Genomic DNA, 21,189 nt, shown 5'->3' with positions numbered 1-21,189 from the left:
ACACAGTTTTTACTTTCGTTTGATCTTTTCTGTATTTTCTAAAATGAATACACTAAGCATTGTTATCCTCAGGAAAAAAAAATAATTGAGGGACAGGAGAAAGGAAGTCCTGCTTTCATTTGATTCTTTCGTTGTTTTATTCTGTAAGATGAGATTTTAACAGAGGTTAGAATGCACTTAAAAATTTAAAGACAGTTGACTTAATGACACTAAATGGTTAGATCTAGTTTAGATCTTTTCCAGCATGAATAAGAATGAATCTTTAAATATTAAAGATTTTAATTAGGTGTATTTTTAGAATAAGTAATACATGTACATGGTAAAAATTGAAACAGTACAAACGGTGTAGCAAGCTAGGGAGTAGAAAGCAGCTCTCATTGTCACCTCCACCCATGGGCCTTCCCACACTGCACGTCCACATGTTTGTAATTGTACTTTTCTTTACCGTGACTGAAACCACTTCCTGTGTGCTTTGTATCAGAGCTCTTTGGTGAATACACAGAATATGTACCGATCAATACATTATGTAGATCACACGCACTCAATCACATTGATCTTCCTATTCTTTCTAGTAAAATAGAGTTCTATGGATTATGATTAATAGCTTGTCTAAATCCTCTAATACTGATAAACAGTTATTTCTCCTTTTCTGTTATTTCAAGGAATGCTACCATGAATAGCCTTGTATATGGTGTTGAGTATACTTATGTTTAAGTGAATGTGGGAAAAACTCTTGGAGGTTAAATTGTGGGGCCAAAGTATATGTGAATTTTGTATTTTGACAGAGATGGCTAAATGACCCACTCTTTCTTGTTTTGTTTTGTTTTGGTGTTGGTTTTGCTTTTTTTTTTTTTTTAACAGATAATAAATATTTTATTCTACTCATTTACCAGTGACAACCAGGGAGATGTTATAGCTGGCTCAGAAGAGAATCTGAAGATCAGACACATTTCTAAATAAGGAATATTTGTGCAAATGGAGGCAAAATTGGTTTTTCCACAAGAGGGGAAGGGAAATCAATTAATTGGACCTTCATTGGACAGGATAGAATTTGCCTGTCAATAGGCAATAATTATTTTGCATAGTTGTCACTTATCTTCAATTTTGGTTTTGCTTTTTTTTAAGAGTTGGGGCCTTGCTACCTGGAGTTTTGCCCAGGGTAGACTTGAACTCCTGGGCCACGCTGGCTTATTTTACTGCATTCCCAGTGCCTAGAGCAACCATTGACTCATGCCAGCCATATCTGTTGGAAATGCTGGCCACCTTGCAGTAGACGTGATTATTTCTACACTGAATGTGTCTAAGATGGCTATTACTATTCATTCAGGAAAGCCCAGGCAATTGACAAGCCAGCAGCCTGAGACAGTAGCCAGTAATAGCCGGGTATGGTAGTTTGCTCCTGTAGTTCCAGCCACTCAGCAGGCTGAGGTGGGAGGATGGCTTGGGTCTGAGAGGTGGAGGTTGCAATGAGCCAAGATCTCACCACTGCACTCCAGCCTGGATGACAGAGTGATACCCTGTCTCAAAAATAAAAATAAAAATAAGAATAAAAAATAAACCAGCAAAAGTTTCTGCCCTCACGGAGCTTCTAGTCTAGTGAGAGAGTGATTTACCATCAGGAGGGTGATGCTGATATGGCTGGGGACCACCTCCCCACAGGGAGCAAACATGGTGGCAGTGGGGTGGGAGAAGGGGGTGACTGAGGACTTGGGAAGAAAGAGGGCAGCAGAAAGCAGAAGCTGAAGTCCCGGGAGCCTCTGTGGTTTCCATTTCCACACAAAAAACCACTGCTGCTGTAATCAGGAGGGGAAAAAGATTTTTTTAAATTTTTCTTTCAGAGAATGGAAGGAAAGGATATTTTCGAAAGGGTCATTTAAAAAATATTTAATCTTGGACTGGAGGCTGTTATTCTAAGTGTGGTAACTCAGGAATGGAAAACCAAATACCGGGCCGGGCGCAGCGGCTCACACCTGTAATCCCAGCAGTTTGGAAGGCCCAGACAGGTGAATCACCTGAGGTCAGGAGTTCAGGAAAAGCCCGGCCGACATGGTGAAACCCTGTCTCTACCAAAAATACAAAAATTAGCCGGGCGTGGTGGTGCACACCTGTAATCCCAGCTACTGGGAGGTTGAGGCAGGAGAATTGCTTGAACCCTGGAGGAGGAGGTTGCAGTTGGCCGAGATTACAACACTGCACTCCAGCCTGGATGACAAAGCAAGACTACATCTCAAAGAAAAGAAAAAAAAAAAATACCATATGTTCTCACTTGAAAGTGGGAGCTAAGCTATGAGGATGCAAAGACATGCAGAAGGAAGCAATGGACTTTGGAGACTGGTGGTGGAGCTGGAGGGGAGGTTGGTCCTAATAGATCCCAGTAGGTCCCCTGCCTCCAGGTCTTCCAGTCTGTCCTTTGCACTTTGAATATTAATTCCCAGTTGGATAGCATGCTCGTTTTTACAGTCTTTCTTAGCTCCTCATTACCTCCAGGACAAAGCCTAAGGGAAATGAGGGATAAAAGACTGTCTATTGGTGCAGTGTAAACTGCTTGGGTGACGGGTACACTAAAATCTCAGTTCACCACTACAGAATCATCCATGTAACCAAAAAACCACTTGTACCCCCAAAAGCTATGGAAATCAAAAAAAAAATTAGACTTACTCTAATGTCCAAATTGAAAGTATTTTTATTTTAGAGTAAGATGTAGAAAATACATGAATCGTGGTTTCCTTGACCGCTACCTCTGAGTGGCAGCATCCGGGTTTGTGTTTTCATCTATGAATGTTAGCAAATGCAAGGGGCTTAGAGACCCAGAACCCATCCACCTGGTTGCAGGTGAGAAAATGGGTCCAAACAGGTTAAGGTTATTTATGGGGAAGGAAAGTATCCAAGAGTATAGGGTTTGTGGAATCAGAAATATGATGGAGCTGGATGGGAATGGAAAGGTTCTTAGTTTAAGGTTCTCAAAAGGTAGTGGTCCAGGGTCAACTCTTAAGGGCGAAGGAGCTTCTGAGAGAGGGTTTGACAAAGAGCTCTTCTGCTTTGAAGAGTCTGAAAGCCGCCACTTCCAATGGAATGTTCACATTTTCAACTGAGGAAACGGGAGGTGAGAGAAGTGCTCAAGATCCTAAGCCCCACGGCCAGGGGTTTTTCCTTCTTTTAGGTTAACATTTATTTGGCATTCATTAGTTGCTTGGCGTTATTCTAAATGCATTCTAGGTGTTATATATTCACAGCAGCTTTGAGAGATGAGCGTATTTTACAGAGGTGGAAAGTAACACCTTGAGAAAGTGCTGGCATCATGGCTGGGCTTGGTCTAGCCTCTTAAACACGGCACTGCTGCCTTCCCCTATGGTGACTGTCGCCTGTGATAGGGGGAGCCATGTCCCAGTCTTGTTCCTATGAAGAATGGAGCACAAACGCCGCTCCTAGGGTTCCTTTAGCAAGGACAGGGGCCGTCAGAACAGAGAGGGTGGGGTAGAAATCTGTCAGGGTGGTGGAACCTGGGCCTCAAGGGAAAACCCCAGATCTCAGGCCGCTGGCATAATTGTCTGGGGTTTGCAGAAACAGAGTCCTCTCCTTTAGAAACATTGTGTGAAAATACCACATAACCTGACTTAGAGACTCTGTAGGCTGAAAGGGCTGTCAGGGGTGACCTGGTTGTTTCCAGTCTTGCATTCCTGACCAGCTTTAGGCGCTGGTCCTTGGGCCCTTCTGGTCCTGGGGCCTTTAGGGAACTGCACTGCCCCATGTCCTCTTACCGCTGTTGTTTCAGTCAGACCCCATTACTCCCGCCCTCCAGCACCGAAATGCCTCCTCCTAATACGTGCGAGTAGGTCCCCCGCCTCCAAGTCTTCCAGTCTATCCTTTGCACTTTAAATGTTTTTATATTTTTTATTTTTTATTGCATTTTAGGTTTTGGGGTACATGTGAAGAATATGCACGATTGTTGCCTAGGTACACACATGGCAGCGTGATTTGCTGCCTTCCTCCCCTTCACCTGTATCTGGCGTTTCTCCCCGTGCTGTGTGTGATGTCATTCTCATTTGTACAGTTTTTTCTTAGTTCCTCATCACCTCCAGGACAAAGCCTAAACACTTTGCCCCACGGTAATGAGGCCCCTTTGTGACATGGTACCGAGAGAGCTTCATCCCTTTGTCCCGTCACTCTCCGTCCCAGATCCTTTGTAGTTACTTTATTGAACTCCTCGTGCCTGCCTGAATGGACTTGAAGGTTCTTACCTCCATCTTTTACATCAATTGTTTCCTTCGAGAACTGTGCTTTCTCACATTCTCCCCCCGATCCCTTCCCCACAGGAAGCCCTTCCCCCAGGCCGAGTTAAGTCTTCTTCCTCTGCACCCCTACCTCACTCTGGTCATACCTCTCTCACCACTGGCTTGTTTGTATATCTACCTTCCCACACAGTAAGCAGAAACTGTCTGGTGTTCTTTTTTTCTCTCCTGTGCTCACAGCACAATGACCGGTGTCTAGTAGATGCAGTAGCCTTTGATGAACAAGCCAGCGAATGGTTCTTTTCTTCCTTATCTGAACATACCATTATATTTTGACTTAGATTACATCCTCCTACCTTTTGAAAAGATGGCCTTCAGCAGAATGCTTTTTAATATTGGAGAAGAACTGGGAAGTGAAGAACTGGCCGCCCTCAAGTTCCTGAGCCTGGACTACATCCAACAAAGGAAGCAAGAACCCATCAAGGATGCCTTGATGTTATTCCAGAGACTCCAGGAAAAGAGAATGTTGGAGGAAAGTAATCTGTCCTTTCTGAAGGAGATGCTCTTCCGAATTAATAGATTGGATTTGCTGAATAAATATCTAGACACTAGCAAGGAGGAGATGGAAAGGGAACTTCAGACACCGGGCAGCGCTCAGATTTCTGCCTACAGGTGGGTAGAAACTCCCAGCGTGGGGGCTGGAAGGTGTGGGTTGAATGGACAATCTCTGTGGGCAGGGCTGATTGGGGCTTGTCTTTGTGGTAGCCTGCCTGGCGCCTGGGAGCCTAGCTGTGCCACAATTCTCGGCTTCTACAGAAAGACAGTGGTGCCTTGGGTGGTCTTGCCAAAGGCTGTAAAATTCAGCTTCTCCCCACCCTAGAGAGAGTGACTAAACAAAGAGAAACCACGTTCAGTATCACTTGGGAGGCTTTGGGAAGATGTCCCAGTGGGGCCAGATTAAGAAATTTAGGGGCCGTATGTATGATTCTACAAAAACGCTAAGACCATAAAATAAAAATTTATTTTTCAAACTGAAACATTACTTAGAGGTATGCTGAAGTTATAGTAAAGCTTTCTAAGTGTTCTCATTTTGTTTTTCCTCTCTTAACTTGGTGCCTCTGCTTTGCCGATATTCGGATTGTGTGCTTACTTTGCCCATCCATTGAGTCCAGCATCACGGCCTCCCACCCTGAAATCCCCCTCCCACTTGCTTGTGGATGGCTATGGAAATTTTCAACAAGATTTAAGGGTTTTTTTTTTTTTTTTTTTTTTTTTTTTTGCCACACCTAAAGACTCAAATGACAAAGTTCTTTACAGAGTTGTATGCAGCTGGCCTAGCACAAACAGCTAGGCAGTCCCCACAGAGGCTACTTAGCTCCTGGGAGCCCAGCTGTATGACAATTCTAAGCTTCTACAGGAAGACAGTGGCGCTTTGGGTCATCCTGCCAAAGGCTGTAAAACTTAGCTTCTCCCCACCCTATGGGAGAGTGGGGTAACCAAAGGTGCGAGAGAGAAAAAACCTCATTCAAGTACAACTTCGTGATGCTGGGACAAGACTTGAAAAACAGAAACACATTGTCACCTTCTCCCTTTCATCATCTCCTGTTATCAGACACTTCTTAAAGCAATTTCAGCTTTGCTTTCAGGAGACTTCTACTTAAGCCTTTGCTCTGGGCCCATTTCATTGTCTCTGTTTGCTTGTCGATAACTGTGGCATGTGAGACGGAAAGGGCTTACAGCCAGGGCTGACAGCCGCTGCCCTGATGGCCCAGCCCGTGAACACCCTGGTCTTTCTATTCTCAGAGACTATGTTTTGTTTTGAGATTTGACTATTTTTTGTTTCGTTTTGCTTTTGAGACAGAGTCTCACTGTGTCATCTAGGCTGGAGTGCAGTTGTGTGATCTTGGCTCACTGTAACCTCCACCCCTGGGTTCAGGCGATTCTCCTGCTTCAGCCTCCCAAGTAGCTGGGATTATAGGTGTATGACACCCTGCCTGGCTAATTTTTGTATTTTTAGTAGAGACAGAGTTTCACCGTGTTGTCCAGGCTGGTCTCAAACTCCTGACCTCAAGTCATCCACCTGCCTTGACTTCCCAAAGTGCTGTGATTACAGGCGTGAGCCACCATACCTGGCCAAGGCTTGACTATTTTGATTTTAAATGGTGAAAGAGATATTCTGGGCCTGGGGCAGTGGCTCATGCCTGTAATTCCAGCACTTTGGGAGGCGAGGCAGGCGGGTCACCTGAGGTCAGTAGTTTGAGACTAGCCTGGCAAACATGGTGAAACCCTGTCTCTACTAAAAATACAAAAATTAGCCAGGCACGGTTGCTCGCACCTGTAATCTCAGCTACTCAGGAGCCTGAGGCAGGAGAATCGCTTGAACCCAGGAGGCGGAGGTTACAGTGAGCTGAGATTGCGCCATTGCACTCCAGCCTGGACGACAAGAGCGAAACTCTGTCTCAAAAAAAAAAAAAAAGATATTTTGGGTGTATAAGTTTCCTAGGGCTGCTGTAATGAAGTAACACAAGCTAGCAGGTTTAAAACAGTTTTTAAAATTTGTTCTTGGGCCGGGCGCAGTGGCTCATGCCTGTAATCCCAGCACTTTGGGAGGCTGAGGCGGGTGGATCACGAGGTCAAGAGATTGAGACCATCCTGGTCAACATGGTGAAACCCCGTCTCTACTAAAAATACAAAAAATTAGCTGGGCATGGTGGCGCGTGCCTGTAATCCCAGCTACTCGGGAGGCTGAGGCAGGAGAATTGCCTGAATCCAGGAGGCGGAGGTTGTGGTGGGCCGAGATCACGCCATTGCACTCCAGCCTGGGTAACGAGCGAAACTCTGCCTCAAAAAAATTTTTTTTTCTCAGTTCTGGAGGCCCAAAGTCAGAAATCAAGATGTCAACAGCCTTGGTTCTCTTTTAGAGGCTCCAAGGAATAATCTGTTTCATGCTTTTCCCTGCTTTGGGTGGGTGCGGCAGTCCTTGGTGCTGCTTGTCTTGTAGATGCAGCACAGCAGTCTGCCTATGTTCCCTTCTCTGTGTCTAAATCTCCCTCTTATGAGGACACAGTCACTGGATTAGGAATTAGCGTCCACCCTAATCCAGTATGGCCTCATCTTTTTGTGTGTGTGTGTGTGACAGTGTCTCGGTACGTTGCCTAAGCTGGAGTGCAGTGGTGCAGTCTTGGCTCACTGTAACCTCCGCCTCCCAGGTTCAACCAGTCCTCCCACCTCAGTCTCCCAAGTAGTTGGAACTACAAGCACACGCCACCATGTCTGGCTAATTTTTGTACTTTTTATAGAGATGGGGTTTTGAAATGTTGTCTTGGTTGGTCTTGATCTCCTGGGCTCATGGGATCTGCCCACCTCGGCCTCCCAAGTTCTTGGATTACAGGTGTGAGCTACTGCGCCTGGCCAGCATGACCTCATCTTGATCAGATTTTATCTGCAAATATCCTTTGTCCCAATAAGGTCACATTCTCATATTCCAGGTAGACGTGAATTTTGGGGAGGAGGGGAGGACACTATTCAACCAGTAAGCTACATAGCTTTGGTTTACTAGAATTGTGAAGTCTTTTTATTTTTATTTTTTTTTGAGACAGAGTCTCGCTCTGTTGCCCAGGCTGGAGTGCAATGACATGATCTCGTCTCACTGCAACTTCCACCTCCCGGGCTCAAGTGATTCTCTTGCCTCAGCCTCCTGAGTAGTTAGTATTACAGGTGTCCACCAGCGCACCCAGCTAATTTCTGTATATTTAGTAGAGAGGGTTTTTGCCATGTTGGTCAGGCTGGTCTCGAACTCCTGACCTCAGGTGATCTGCCCACGTCAGCCTCCGAAAGTGCTGGGATTATAGGCATGAGCCACTGCACCTGGCTCTACCCCATTTTTATTTTCAGAATTTTACTTTCTAATTAAATTTTAAAGTCAACATGTTTTGTATTACAATTGTTTTCCTTTACACCATCATATTGAAAGGTTTGCTGACTTCTAAAATGTTCCTGTGTTCACTTACTCAACAAGTATATTCCAAGAGCCTAAATGTGCCAGCCTAAATAAATGTGATAGGCATAGATTAGGAAATAGTAATGCCTATCACTCATTGAACACTTAGTGTGTTGTCAAAGATTGGTTCCAGTACTTCACATAAACTTATTTGTGTAACCCTCGGAGACATCTTCCTATGATGTGGTTGCAGATAATTATCTTCAGTCTATGGATCAGGAACAATGTGTAGCATGTCTAAAGTTAATGCTGCTCAAAGATGGTAGAACCAAGGCTACAGCACTAATAGCCTGGGTCCCCTGTACTCAAACATTGCATCTCACAACCCTCTGGGTTTATGAAAACGAAAAGGGCATGGACCTGGCCATTAGGGACTTGGACAGTTTCTAAACAATTATTTTTTGTTTTTATTTTATTTTTAGTGCAGTGGCATGATCACAGCTCACTGTGGCCCCAACCTCCTGGGCTCAAGTGATCCTCCTACCTCATCCTCAGGAGTAGCTAAGCCCATGGGTGCATGCCATCACACCCGGCTAATTTTTAAATATTTTTGGTAGAGATGGAGACTTGCTATGTTGCCCAGGCTGGTCTCAAACCCCTGGGCTCAAGCGATCTTCCTCTTGCCTTGGCCTCCTAATGTGCTGGAATTATAGGTGTGAACCACTGCACCAGGCCAAAAGACAATTTTATGTGTTATCCTTCCGGGGATACTAAGTCATAGTGGAATGAATGCAGCCTTGAGGATGCTCAGGCAATGCTTGAGCTGTTGTTCATGGATGGGTGTCTGCGGATAGACAAGGGGATGGGGGTCTGTGGATAGACAAGGGGATGGGGTGTGGGGGCACAGCAGAAAGGGGTGAGGGCAGGGCAAGCTGGGTGTAGTTGGGGCTTCAGATCCTTTCGTGTTTGTGGTCTGGTCTGTGATAAAGATGTATTCAGAGCCGGTGTATTCCCGAACCAAATGCCCGGCCTTCTTACGGAGGGTAATGACTAGGAGAACACTGACCCATTTAATTAGGGATGTCACAAGCCAATGTGTGTTTTGAAAAGCATCATTTCCAACAGGCAAAACTTTTTGCTATTGCAACAAAATCTTGGTTTCATAGAAAAAAAATAAAGGAAAACACGATTTATTTAACTAAAATAAACTGAAAGAAAAGTTGATAGAACTTTTAATTGCTAAGGGTGGGATAGTTCGGGAGGAGTCGTAGACTTCGGTGTCACCATACCTGCCTCTTTCCAAGGACTCAACTCGTAAACCATGCCATTAACTGGCTTTATTTTGAAGGGAGGCCTTTGGAATCAAGCCCACTCTGACTCCATGCATCAAATGGGAAATTATTTAGGAAAAGGTTTCTAAAGTGTCTCCATTTCCCACCACAGGGTCATGCTCTATCAGATTTCAGAAGATGTGAGCAAAACAGAATTGAGGTCTTTTAAGTTTCTTTTGAAAAAGGAGATCTCCAAATGCAAACTGGATGACGATATGGTAAGATCTGGTAAGATACTGAGATTTAGTCCTGAGACTTGGTTAGCCAGGGACATTTCTGAGACCAAAGAGAGGGGCTATTTTGGTAAAAGCAACCTGGATTCTCACTTTTTAACTAGAAGAAGAAAGCTGTCAGCACGAGTGTTACAAATGTGCTTCCTTTATCCTCAAGTACTGCTCATGTTAATTACTGGTAGCACGGCAGAGTCAGGGGCTGGGAGAGGAGGCTGGTTGTACAGGGGCAGCCCAGAGTAAGACTCAGCAGAGGTGGGAGAGACAGTGGTGATCTGAGACATTTCCCCACTTCTGCAGTCCCCAAAATAACCTGGAACCTGGAACTCTGTGTGTATATTGTGTCTGTGTGTTGTGTATGTCTGTGTGCTGTGTGCATATCTCTGTATAGTGTGTGTCTGTATTTGTGTGTGGCATATCTTTGTGTGTCTCTATAAGTGGTATATCTCTGTGTGTTCTCTGTGTGGTATATGTGTCTGTGTGCATGTTGCATAGTGTGTATTTGCATTTATGCCTCTGTGTGTGTATCATTGAATATCGTCTGTGTGTGTTGTGTGCATCTGTGTGTCTATGTGTTTGTTCATGTGATATCTGTATCTATGTGTCTGTGTGTACTCAGGTCTGGAGAGGCAATGTTGGGGGTGAGGCCATCCCAAGGCTGTCACTATGGTGACTGGATTGCTGTCTAGGGCTGTTTCACAGTCCTCAGGTAATGCTTTCATAGGAGATTTGAGCTCAGGGCCTGGGGACTGGGTGACATCTGACATGGCTTCTCCATTATCCTCTTACTTCTGTCTTTCTGGGCCAGAAAACATGGGATTGCTTACCTAGTAGCCTGCTGGCTATGAGAGGCCAGCAGAAATTGTCAGGATGTCTGCTTGGGAAGAAAGGTCAGGTCCTTGGTTAGAGAAAGTGGAAGTTAAAAAAGAATCTAATCTGGCCGGGTGCGGTGGCTCACGCCTGTAATCCCAGCACTTTGGGAGGCCGAGGCGGGTGGATCACGAGGTCAAGAGATAGAGACCATCCTGGTCAACATGGTGAAACCCCGTCTCTACTAAAAATACAAAAACTTAGCTGGGCATGGTGGCGCGAGCCTGTAATCCCAGCTACTCAGGAGGCCGAGGCAGGAGAATTGCCTGAACCCAGGAGGCGGAGGTTGCGGTGAGCTGAGATCGCGCCATTGCACTCCAGCCTGGGTAACAAGAGCGAAACTCTGTCTCAAAAAAAAAAAAAAAAAAGAAAAAAGAAAAAAAAAAGAATCTAATCTAACAACCGGTAGGGCTCAATCCAGACTCCCAACTTTATTTCTTCTCCTCCTAGAACCTGCTGGATATTTTCATAGAGATGGAGAAGAGGGTCATCCTGGGAGAAGAAAAGTTGGACGTCCTGAAAAGAGTCTGTGACCAAATCAACAAGAGCCTGCTGAAGATAATCAACGACTATGAATGCAGCAGAGGTAGAAACAACCTGAAAGCCGGGAATTGGCAAAACCTACTATAAAATTGAAACTGACAAATCCCTCCATGTCACAGTTGTTTCTAATCAACTACTGTTCGTGCTTTCCTCTTTTAATTCAGAGAGAATGAGCCTTGAAAGAAGTTCAGATGAATCTTCAAATGGTAATGCTTGGAGATACATTTTCAAGATTTATTTAGTTAATTTACTCTCTGGTACCTGTGTGTGTCCTCCCTACAACCTTCTACCACATCTACCACATGCACTGCTCTCTCCCTCTTTTTTTTTTTTTTTTTTTTTTTTGAGACAGAGTCTTGCTCTGTCGCCCTGGCTAGAGTGTAGTGGCGCAATCTTGGCTCACTGCAACCTCCACCTCCCAGGTTCAAGCAATTATCCTGCCTCAGCCTCCTGAGTAGCTGGGATTACAGGCATGCACCACCACGCCCGGCTAATTTTGTATTTTTAGTAGAGATGGGATTTCATCATGTTGGCCAGGCTGGTCTTGAACTCCTGACCTCAGGTGATCTGCCTGCCTTGGCCTTCCAAAGTGCTGGGATTACAGGCACGAGCCACCATGACTAGCCGTGCCTACTCTCCTAATACCAGGATAACAGTTCAGTGGTGACTTGTAGTCCTTCTCTATACATTGAATAATGTGAGAAGTTGTCACAAGACACCGACTCTGCAGCCCAGGCTGGCCAGTTTGAAACAGGTTGAGAGTCAGTCAGTAATAAGTAATTTAACATCATTTTTTCTGTGTATGTGTGTTTTTTTTGTCCTTGACATGTGCTGCTTGTGTTATGCACTGAGTAGCTGGATTTAAATTATTTTTCATAAGTTCCTTGGTTAAATGATCTCCTTCAAAATTTTGATTAATGAAAAAAAATTTTTTTTTTTTGAGTCAGTGTCTCATTCTGTCCCCCCAGGCTGGAGTGCAGTGGTGTAATCTTGGCTCACCACAGCCTCCACCTCCTGGACTCAAACGATCCTTTGGCCTCAACCCCCTGAGCAGCTGGGACCACAGGCACACGCCACCATGCCCGGCTAATTTTTGTATTTCTTGTTGAGATGGGGTTTCGCTATGTTGCCCAGGCTGGTCTTAAACTCCTGAGCTCAAGCCACCCACCTACCTGAGCCTCCAAAAGTGCTGGGACTATAGGCGATTAATTAAGTATTCTTTCTGATTAGAAAAATCATATAAACTCATTGAAGATGATTTTAAATTCAGAGAAATATTTACAAGTTCAAGAACGCCATCACTCCATTAATATTGATATGAATGTTTTTATTGTATTTTTACCTTGGCTGTTTGTGGTATGTGTGTGTGTGTCTAAAATACATTTTCAGTTACCCCAAAATTTTAAAGATTAAAGATTATTTTAAAGATTTAAAGATTATTTTAAAGATTAATGTCCACGCAGGCTGTCCTTTGCTTTCCCCCTTGCCTGCTGAGCCCAAGGCCTTAAGAATAGTTTAAGGAGTAAAGTACTAATCATTAATTCATCCTGAGCTAGTGGCTTTAGAGATATTAATGAATATCTCACAAATACCACAAAAATTTAACCTGGCCACGTGGAGAAATATAAAATTATGGCATTCTTGGTATGCTTTTGTCTTTGGTGATGGGACAACTTGATCTTGTGTTTCCAGAAGCATGCTAATTGCCCTGCTTGCAGAATCTCTCTGGGTTGAAAGATTCTATTCAAGACAGTCTGTGAATTTTCATTTCATTTCATTTATATGAGACAGAGTCTCACTCTGTTGCCCAGGCTGGAGTGCAGTGGCGTGATCTCAGCTCACTGCAACCTCTGCCTCCTGAGTTCAAGTCATTCTCCTGCCTCAACTTCCTGAGTAGCTGGGACTACAGGTGCCTGCCACCATGCCCAGTGAATTTTCTTTTGTATTTTTAGTAGAGACAAGCCATTTTGGCCAGGCTGGTCTCAAATTCCTGACCTCAAGTGATCTGCCTGCCTTGGCCTCCCAAAGTCCTGAGATTACAGGTGTGAGCCACCGTGCCTGGCTTGATTTTTCATCTTAATAAAGACCTTATGTTGGCCAGGCTCACACCTGTAATCCTAGCACTTTGGGAAGCTGAGGTGGATGGATTACGAGGTCAAGAGATGGAGACCATCCTGGCCAACGTGGTGAAACCCCATCTTTACTAAAAATACAAAAATTAGCTGGGTATGGTGGTGTGTGCCTGTAGTCCCAGTTACTTGGGAGGCTGAGGCAGGAGAACTGTTTGAACTTGGGAGGCAGAGGTTGCAGTGAGCCGAGATTTCTCCACTGCACTCCAGCTGGCGACAGAGCAATATTCTGTATCAAAAAAAAAAAAAAAAAAAAAAAAGACCCCACCTCAAAAAAAGAAAAAAGACCTTATGTTGTCCTAGGCGCTGCATATTTCATTCTCAATGTCTCATTCTAGATGTGTCTCTTTGTTGTTTGCAGGGGAGGAGTTGTTTGGGGTAATGGCAATCTCGGACTCTCCAAGAGAACAGGATAGTGAATCACAGGTAGATGGAAACCTCCAAATCCTTTTTCTTTTTATATTACAGATTCTAGTTATCGAATTTGTTAGCTTTTTTTAAAGTTGCCAGATAAACCAATAAGGGGCAGAAGCTTATTGAAAATTTTGAGAACTGTAGAAAAAATTCACAAAAAAAGTTAAAAATATGACATAATTTTTATAATGTGACCCCTTTAGTTTTCTATGCATTTGAATTTTATTTGAAGACCCAAGATGAAGATACTGGCATAGTTGGAGGTTTGAGGGGGTGGGAAGGCTCCTTCCTACTAAATCTTCTAGCAGCTATGTCAGCCTGGATGAGGGAGGGGTTTGTAGAAAGGTGTCTAGCAGGACTGGAAAAAGCAAAGCCTTTTCCTTTAGTTAACATTTCAAAAATGCTTCTCCTTTGTGATTAGGTGTAAGCAGCCAACTCTCATAATCTAGCCATCTCTATGTTTTCATCTCAGTGAACCAGCAGAAGCATGTCCTCTTCAGGCATAATAACTTCTCTTTATGTAACCAACAATCTACCAAACGCATCCTGACTTATTAGCCCATTTACTCCTCCTCATGGCAGAAGGAAGAGGAAATCCTGAATATCTGAATTAGGCTTGAGAGAGATTATTCACTGGTGTGGGCTCCTGAGAAAATTACCAGGCCTCTTTCATCTGAAAGTCAAGGATTAATCGAAGTAATGTGGTACTTTCTAAGCAGTATCGCACACTACAAGCATTGTCCCCACTGAACAGCTAAAAACACTGTCTTAATATCTTAGTATTTTTTTTTCTTTTTTAATGTTTTATTGAGACAGGGGTCTTGCTACGTTGCTAAGCCAGGTCTTGAACTCCTGGCCTCAAGCAATCCTCCTGCCTTGGCCTCCCAAAGTCTGGGATTATAGGTGCTAGCCACCGTTCCTGGCCAAATCTTAGTGTCTTAATATCTCAGTAAATACACTTAATATGCTTAATAAATACTTAGCACACTTAATAGCAAATAGTAAATACTTAACATAATTGGTGCAAACTGAATCAAATATTTAATATCTTAGAGTTAACATACTAAGATATCAGGTTACTTGCCCAAAGTCATAAAGTGAAGTAGAACCAGGAATTGGGCTTCCTAGCCTGGAGCCCTTTTCTCTACCTCAGAGGGCTTTGCAGACCTCCAACTAAATGCTGAGTGTCTCAGCACTGAAACAGCCCTAGGAGAATGAGTAGGACACAGGGCCATCCCTGGCAGGTACTGTCAGGTACTACAGTTTGGATATTATAACCTACAGTGTAGCCAGGACCTGCCTGAGCAGCCCATCTCTCCCCAGCAGCCACTGTGGTCCTGAGAGCTCGGTTAAGCCATCAGCTTTAAAATCCTGGGACCGCACTGTGCAATGCATGAATGGGAGACCCTCAGCTGTTAGCCAGGAAGCACAGATGAGTTCAGTAGACAGGCAAGAGAATCACAAGGTCATGGCGTGGGGGCAGCCCAAAGACACTCATTCCTTCAGTAACTCCTGATTGAGCTCTCACAAGTTAATATTCCATGATGCCTGGCACAGAAGTTACTGACTTCAAGGAGTCTTCCGTATAGTATGGGAAGCAGAGATGAGAACACACAATAATACAATATGACGACAACAATATTAACATGTGCAAAGTGCTCAGGAGGCCCAGGTATTGGGACACTGACTTTACAACTATAGGGCAGAAGTTTGTGGGGTCCTGTGTGAAGGAAATAGGTAGAAACTAGTTCTTCAAGGAAACGACCCCAAGTTGGGGTGGAGCAATGGAAAGCAAACTTGCTTCTTCATCTGGCTTACTAGTAAGCTAGTAAGTAAGCTGGCTTATTAGTTAGCTAACCTCTTATTAGGGAGTTGTTTGTTTTCATCTGTAGTGTTTGACCCACAGAGTCAGCTCTTGAATGGGTTTTTGTTCTCCAGACTTCGGACAAAGTTTACCAAATGAAAAGCAAACCTCGGGGATATTGTCTGATCATCAACAATCATGATTTTCGCAAAGCACGGGAGGAAGTGCCCAAACACCACCGCATTAAGGACAGGAATGGAACACACCTGGATGCAGGTATGGTAGAACCCTAAGAGAAAAGTGAACATTTTCTTATGCCTATTTTTTTTTTTTTTTTAAATCAAAAGGGAGAGAACAATAGCTATACCAAAAGGGCATGTTTCAAGAAAATGGATTTAAACATATTTCCCTGTGGAGGTGAAGAACATTTTTACATATTTGTTAGTTTCCTGCTTTTTTAAAAAAATTAATTTTTTTTAAGTAAAAGCAATGTATGTATAAATATAAAATATCAAATCTTACTAAAAGACATAATGAAAAGCAAGATTAAGCTTTGTTTTTAATTCAGCTAAATGAATAGTGCTTCTGTAGAATGCATTAGGTGACTAAATTGCCCAGGTTTCAAGGCTCTTATAGAGGCTGCATTTTTACACATTGGGCTGTTAAGTGCAGCAGAAATTGTGGGTTCTTAACAGAAGCAGCATTTTCAAGTATTAAATATTAAACTGGCTAACAAATCTTTTGCTCAGCCTATTTAAGCTAAGATCAAGAACTTACAAGTTAAATGAAAAAAGTTTGTTGTATGTGAATATAACAAGTGACTAAAACACAAAAAATAAAAATCACCCAACACAAACATTGAGATATTAATAATTTTGATTTTACCAAAGAACTCGTTTTTATTTGAGATGGAGTTCACTCTTGTTGCCCAGGCTGGAATGCAGTGGCACGATCTTGGCTCACTGCAATCTATGCCTCCTGGGTTCAAGCCATTCTACTGCCTCAGCCTCCTGAGTAGCTAGGACTACAGGCATGTGCCACCATGCCCAGTTAATTTTGTATTTTTAGTAGAGACAGGGTTTCTCCATATTGGTCAGGATGGTCTTGAACTCCCAATCTCAGGTGATCCACCTGCCTCGGCCTCCCAAAGTGCCAGGATTACAGGCATGAGCCACCATGCTTGGCCTGATAAAGAACTTTTGAAAATAGTGTTCATGAGGCATAACATCAATTATTGATTTGTTTTGCAAATGGAGGTAAGTTTAGAAAATTAATGATTATACTCATTATAAAATGACTGATTACACTCATCAGGGCTCTGTAATGGTCCATATTAACTTTTTTTTTTTTTTTGAGACAAAGTCTCACTCTGTTGCCCAGGCTGGAGTGCAGTGGTGCCATCTTGGCTCACTGCAGCCTCTGCCTCCCCAATTCAAGTGATTCTCCTGTCTCAGCCTCCCAAGTAGCTGGGACTACAGGCACACATCACCACACTTGGCTAATTTTTGTATTTTTAGTAGAGATGGGTTTTTGCCTTATTGTCCAGGCTGGTCTTGAACTCCATATCTCAAGTGATCCGCCAGCCTCGGCTTCCCAAAGTGCTGGGATTACAGGTGTGAGCCACTGCACGTGGCCCCTGTTAACATTTGATGTGTTTATTGAAGCAAATCTAAGGCTTTAAAAAGCCACAGAGATTAAGTCCATTGATTACATCATTTGTCATTTTGTGCTTGGTACTGAAAAGAAAACATTTCGGGCCCTTGATTTGTATTCTTTTAATATTAAAACATTTATACTAAAATAACATTTGATCCTATTTCTGGCAGTTTATAACTGGCTTATGATTGACTAGTCTCTGGTAGGCATTCGAGTCTGTGTGTCCTGCTTTTTCTCTTCCTGTTCTTATATTTTATGCTGGATAAGTAAAAGTAGGAGACGCAGCTGCAGAAGTCGTTTCTCCTGAGATACTCCCTTCTGTCCTGCTGCAGTGCCTTGAGACTTGCTTTAGAGTCATTTTTTTCAACATCCCACATTTCCAAAGGATCAGAATTTTTCCACAGAACCAACATACTGTATTTGTCTTACCAAAGTGCTTCCAAATCAGCAAGGACCTACTGCATTTCAGTTGTCTTTTTCTATTCCTAATCCTAGAGTGTTTGTTTGTTTGTTTGAGACAGAGTCTCTGTTGCCCAGGCTGGAATGCAATGGCATGATCTCTGCTCACTGATACCTCCGGTTCCCAGGTTCAAGTGATTCTCTTGCCTCAGCCTCCCAAGTAGCTGGGATTACAAGCATGTGCCACCACACCTGGTTAATCGTATTTTTAGTAGAGATGAGGTTTTATCATGTTGGTGAGGCTGGTGTTGAACTCGTGACCTCAGGTGATCCACCTGCCTTGGCCTTCCAAAGTGCTGGCATTACAGACTTTCTTTTCCCCAATGTTCAGCTTTCTTTTAATGACCACCATCTCCCTGAAGAGCAGGTGCAGGCAGCTAGGTGATGGCAAGAGACATTCACTTGAAGATCTTGCCCTGATTGAAGGCTTTGCCCACTTGCTGAAAGGCCCCCTCCCAGGAAAAGTACTCTCGAACCAGCGTCTGGGTCTCCTCGCTGCCAGGATCCAGTTTCCGCCATGTGTATGACTCGTAGTCCACCTGCCAACCTGGGCTCAGTGGAAAGGCAAGCTCCTGGCCTCGGAAGACCCAGACTCCAGAAATGGGGCTGCCATTGTTGGTTCCAGAGAGGATGACACTGGCGGAGGCGTTCTTCCTGTTTGTCTAGCTGCTGGAACAGTCCAGTGATGAGATTGCAGCTCACGAAGGTCTGAGTGAGTTCTTCAGGGAAGCGAGACTCTGAGTACCACAGGGACCAGCCGTCCTTACCAAAGTGCTCCCAAAGGCCGGGTGTGGTGGCTCATGCCTGTAATCCCAGCACTTTGGGAGGCCGAGGTGGGTGGATCATGAGGTCAGGAGATCGAGACCATCCTGGCTAACATGAACCCCTGTCTCTACTTAAAAAAAAAAAAAAAAAAATACAAAAAATTAGCTGGGTGTGGTGGCTGGTGCCTGAAATCCCAGCTACTTGGGAGGCTGAGGCAGGAGAATCACTTGAAACTGGGAGGCAGAGGTTGCAGTGAGCCGAGATTGCGCCACTGCACTCCAGCCTGGGCAACAGAGCAAGACTCTGTCTCAAAAAAATCAAACAAACAAAAAAAAACAAAACCACAAAGTGCTCCCAGAAATATGGCAGTGCCACAGAAAGTGTGTCCTCATTGGAGTACTCGCACTAAAATTCATCCAGCACTAAGGTACTCTTGGGCAGGTGAGCGAAGGGTTCCTTGGCCTTAGGCTCGGCAGCCAGCGCCTGCTCACGTTCATTCATCTCCTCCTCAGGAGCTGGGGCAGCCGCCTTTTTCTCCTCCTTCTGCTCAGCCTGGGGCTTCTGCTTCTCTTCCTGTGAGCCCCTCTTTTTCCTTTTTAGGTTGGCTCTCTGCAAACTCTTTAGCATCAAACTGGGACATCTTCTCACACAATTTCACTTCCCCCAAGACAGCCTGAACTGGGGTTAGTTAATGCAGGTGAGGAACCAGCAGTTGGTACTGGGAAAGGCCTGGCAGAAAGAAGCCTCTAGGACCTGCTTATAGAGCCACAACAGGGTGCAGACAACTGTGATGTCAGCCAGTGTCGCTTGTTCACCTACCGGAAAAGTGCTCGTCTTCAAGTGAGCATCCAGCAGCCCCAGAATTCATCTCACTTCTTCCTTTGCATTCTTAGTGGCCTGTTATGGTGCATGGTGGCCAAGGTGGGGAACACCCAGGTGCCGGCTTGGGGCATTATATCGCTATCAGCAAAGCTCACCCACTGCGCCACCTGGGCTGCTGCCTCTGGAGTACCTCCCCGAAGCTCCCCATTGCTCACATAGTACACAATGGCATTGCTCTCAAACCCACAGAATCCATTATCACCCTCAAATGCTGGAAACTTGCTGGCAGGAAATTTACGGAGAGATTCCGGGGTGCGGTTGGTTTGGCCAAAGTGGAATGGTGTGGTGTGGAGAGCACGCAGACCTGAGCCCTGCTGTACTGAGCAGCGATGAGGGCCTTGAAGGCCCTCCAGTTTTCAGAACATGTGTTGAGGGTCTCAGCCACCATGGTGGTTCCACAGAGAAAGGGGGTGGGGTTCTCTGTGCTGTCACAAAGTAAGCCGCTGGGCAGAGAAGAGAGGTGAGACTGTATTTTGACTGATGGCTTATGTTCAGCTCTGATGTGCTGAAAGGGACAAAATGCTGGAGAAGGAATAAAAAAGGAATAATCCAACAAGGATCAAGGAACAGGAATGGAGACAATAGCTAATTAAAGGTTTACAACAATTTGGGGGAGTTAAAAAAAAAAAGAGTAGAGGTAGTTGACTTAACAGAGAAAGCTACAACCTAACTGATTACAGAGGGGAACACAGAAAAGAGGCAAGCCTATTTACCCCACAGAATCCTGGAAAAAATCAGCAACTGGAGGAACTAAGTGTAGGTGAGGCAATGAGCAGAAACTGGACAATTCTTTGAAAGCCTATATAATCCTCAGATTCAAACCCCTAATCATAGAGCCAGCATGTATTCTTATTCTACTGTCATAAGGAATAGGAAGTTTTTCTCATAGCATTGAACCAGAGAGGCTCTACACTTGGGTGTACCAGGCCCAGCAAAGGAAGCCATGAAACATTTTACTGAACACAGAGAGATTGAAGAAAACCTACTGGTGGCATGGAGTCAGATCTCTAAACCAACTTGGTTCCAAGAACACTGGTAGCAAATACAGAGTTACCTCTGGAGAAGCTGAAAGCTCTAGATAAATGACCCCCATCTCCCTGAAGAGCAGGTGCAGGCAGTTAGGTGATGGCAAGAGACATTCGCTTGAAGATTTGTCCTGACTGAAGGCTTTGCCCACATGTTGGAAGGCCCCCTCCCAGGAAAAGTACTTTCGAACCAGCGTCTGAGTCTCCTCTCTGCCAGGATCCAGTTTCCGCCATGTGTATGACTCATAGTGCACCTGCCAACCTGGACTCAGTGGAAAGGCAAGATAATCACATCTGGGGGTTTCCTAACAAAGTAATCAGGTCCCCAACCAATCATCCTGCTATGAAGTCCATTAGTGAACAAACCACATCCGCAAACACAGAGCTTTCAGTCAACTTTTGGACTAGTCAATTTGTGAATGGACAACCGAAGGTCAGCAGGCATTTGAAGAAAGCCTCTAGTACAAAAGAGAGGCAGCTGGGTGCTGGGTGCAGTGGCTCATACCTGTAAATCCCAGCGCTTTGGGAGGCTGAGGCAGATGAATCACCTGAGGTCAGGAGTTCAAGACCAGCCTGGCTAACATGGTGAAACCCTGTCTCTACTAAAAATACAAAAATTAGCTGGGTGTGGTGGCAGGCGCTTGTAATCCCAGCTACTATGGAGGATGAGGAAGGAGAATCACTTGAACTGCAGAGGTGGAGGTTGCAGTGAGCTGAGATCATGCCACTGTGCTCTAGCCTGGGTGACAGTGGACTCTGTCTCAAAATAAGTAAACAAATAAAAAGAGAGGCAATTCAAACAAGAAAAAAAAATATGAAACAGAATATGAATCAAACAAAGATAATGTTGAGAAAAAAGCGATCTTTTTTAGTGTTTAATATTGGTATTTAGTATTCTTAGAGAGTAAAAGT

The 21,189-nt window shown here is 44.3% G+C and overlaps 1 protein-coding gene and 1 pseudogene across 5 annotated transcripts in view; one reads left to right on the top strand and one right to left on the bottom strand.

Moving 5' to 3' along the window:
• CASP8 (caspase 8) overlaps window positions 1–21,189 on the top strand; it is a 59,393-nt gene that overhangs the window by 33,798 nt on the left and 4,406 nt on the right. For all 5 annotated transcript variants that reach the window (XM_010336438.3, XM_074399271.1, XM_074399273.1 and 2 more), the window contains 6 exons: window positions 4,571–4,901; window positions 9,613–9,718; window positions 11,051–11,186; window positions 11,308–11,349; window positions 13,634–13,698; window positions 15,625–15,766. In XM_010336438.3, the coding sequence (XP_010334740.3) occupies window positions 4,597–4,901; window positions 9,613–9,718; window positions 11,051–11,186; window positions 11,308–11,349; window positions 13,634–13,698; window positions 15,625–15,766 (796 nt within the window). In that variant the 5' untranslated portion in view covers window positions 4,571–4,596. The remainder of the gene's footprint in view (window positions 1–4,570; window positions 4,902–9,612; window positions 9,719–11,050; window positions 11,187–11,307; window positions 11,350–13,633; window positions 13,699–15,624; window positions 15,767–21,189) is intronic.
• Window positions 18,004–19,640, bottom strand: LOC104650991 (elongation factor 1-gamma-like; annotated as a pseudogene).

The sequence above is a fragment of the Saimiri boliviensis genome, chromosome 5, assembly GCF_048565385.1.
Source record: "Saimiri boliviensis isolate mSaiBol1 chromosome 5, mSaiBol1.pri, whole genome shotgun sequence".
Classification (NCBI taxonomy): Eukaryota; Metazoa; Chordata; class Mammalia; order Primates; family Cebidae; genus Saimiri; species Saimiri boliviensis.
Note: the sequence above shows the minus strand (reverse complement) of the source record. Positions and strands in the feature narration are given on the sequence as shown.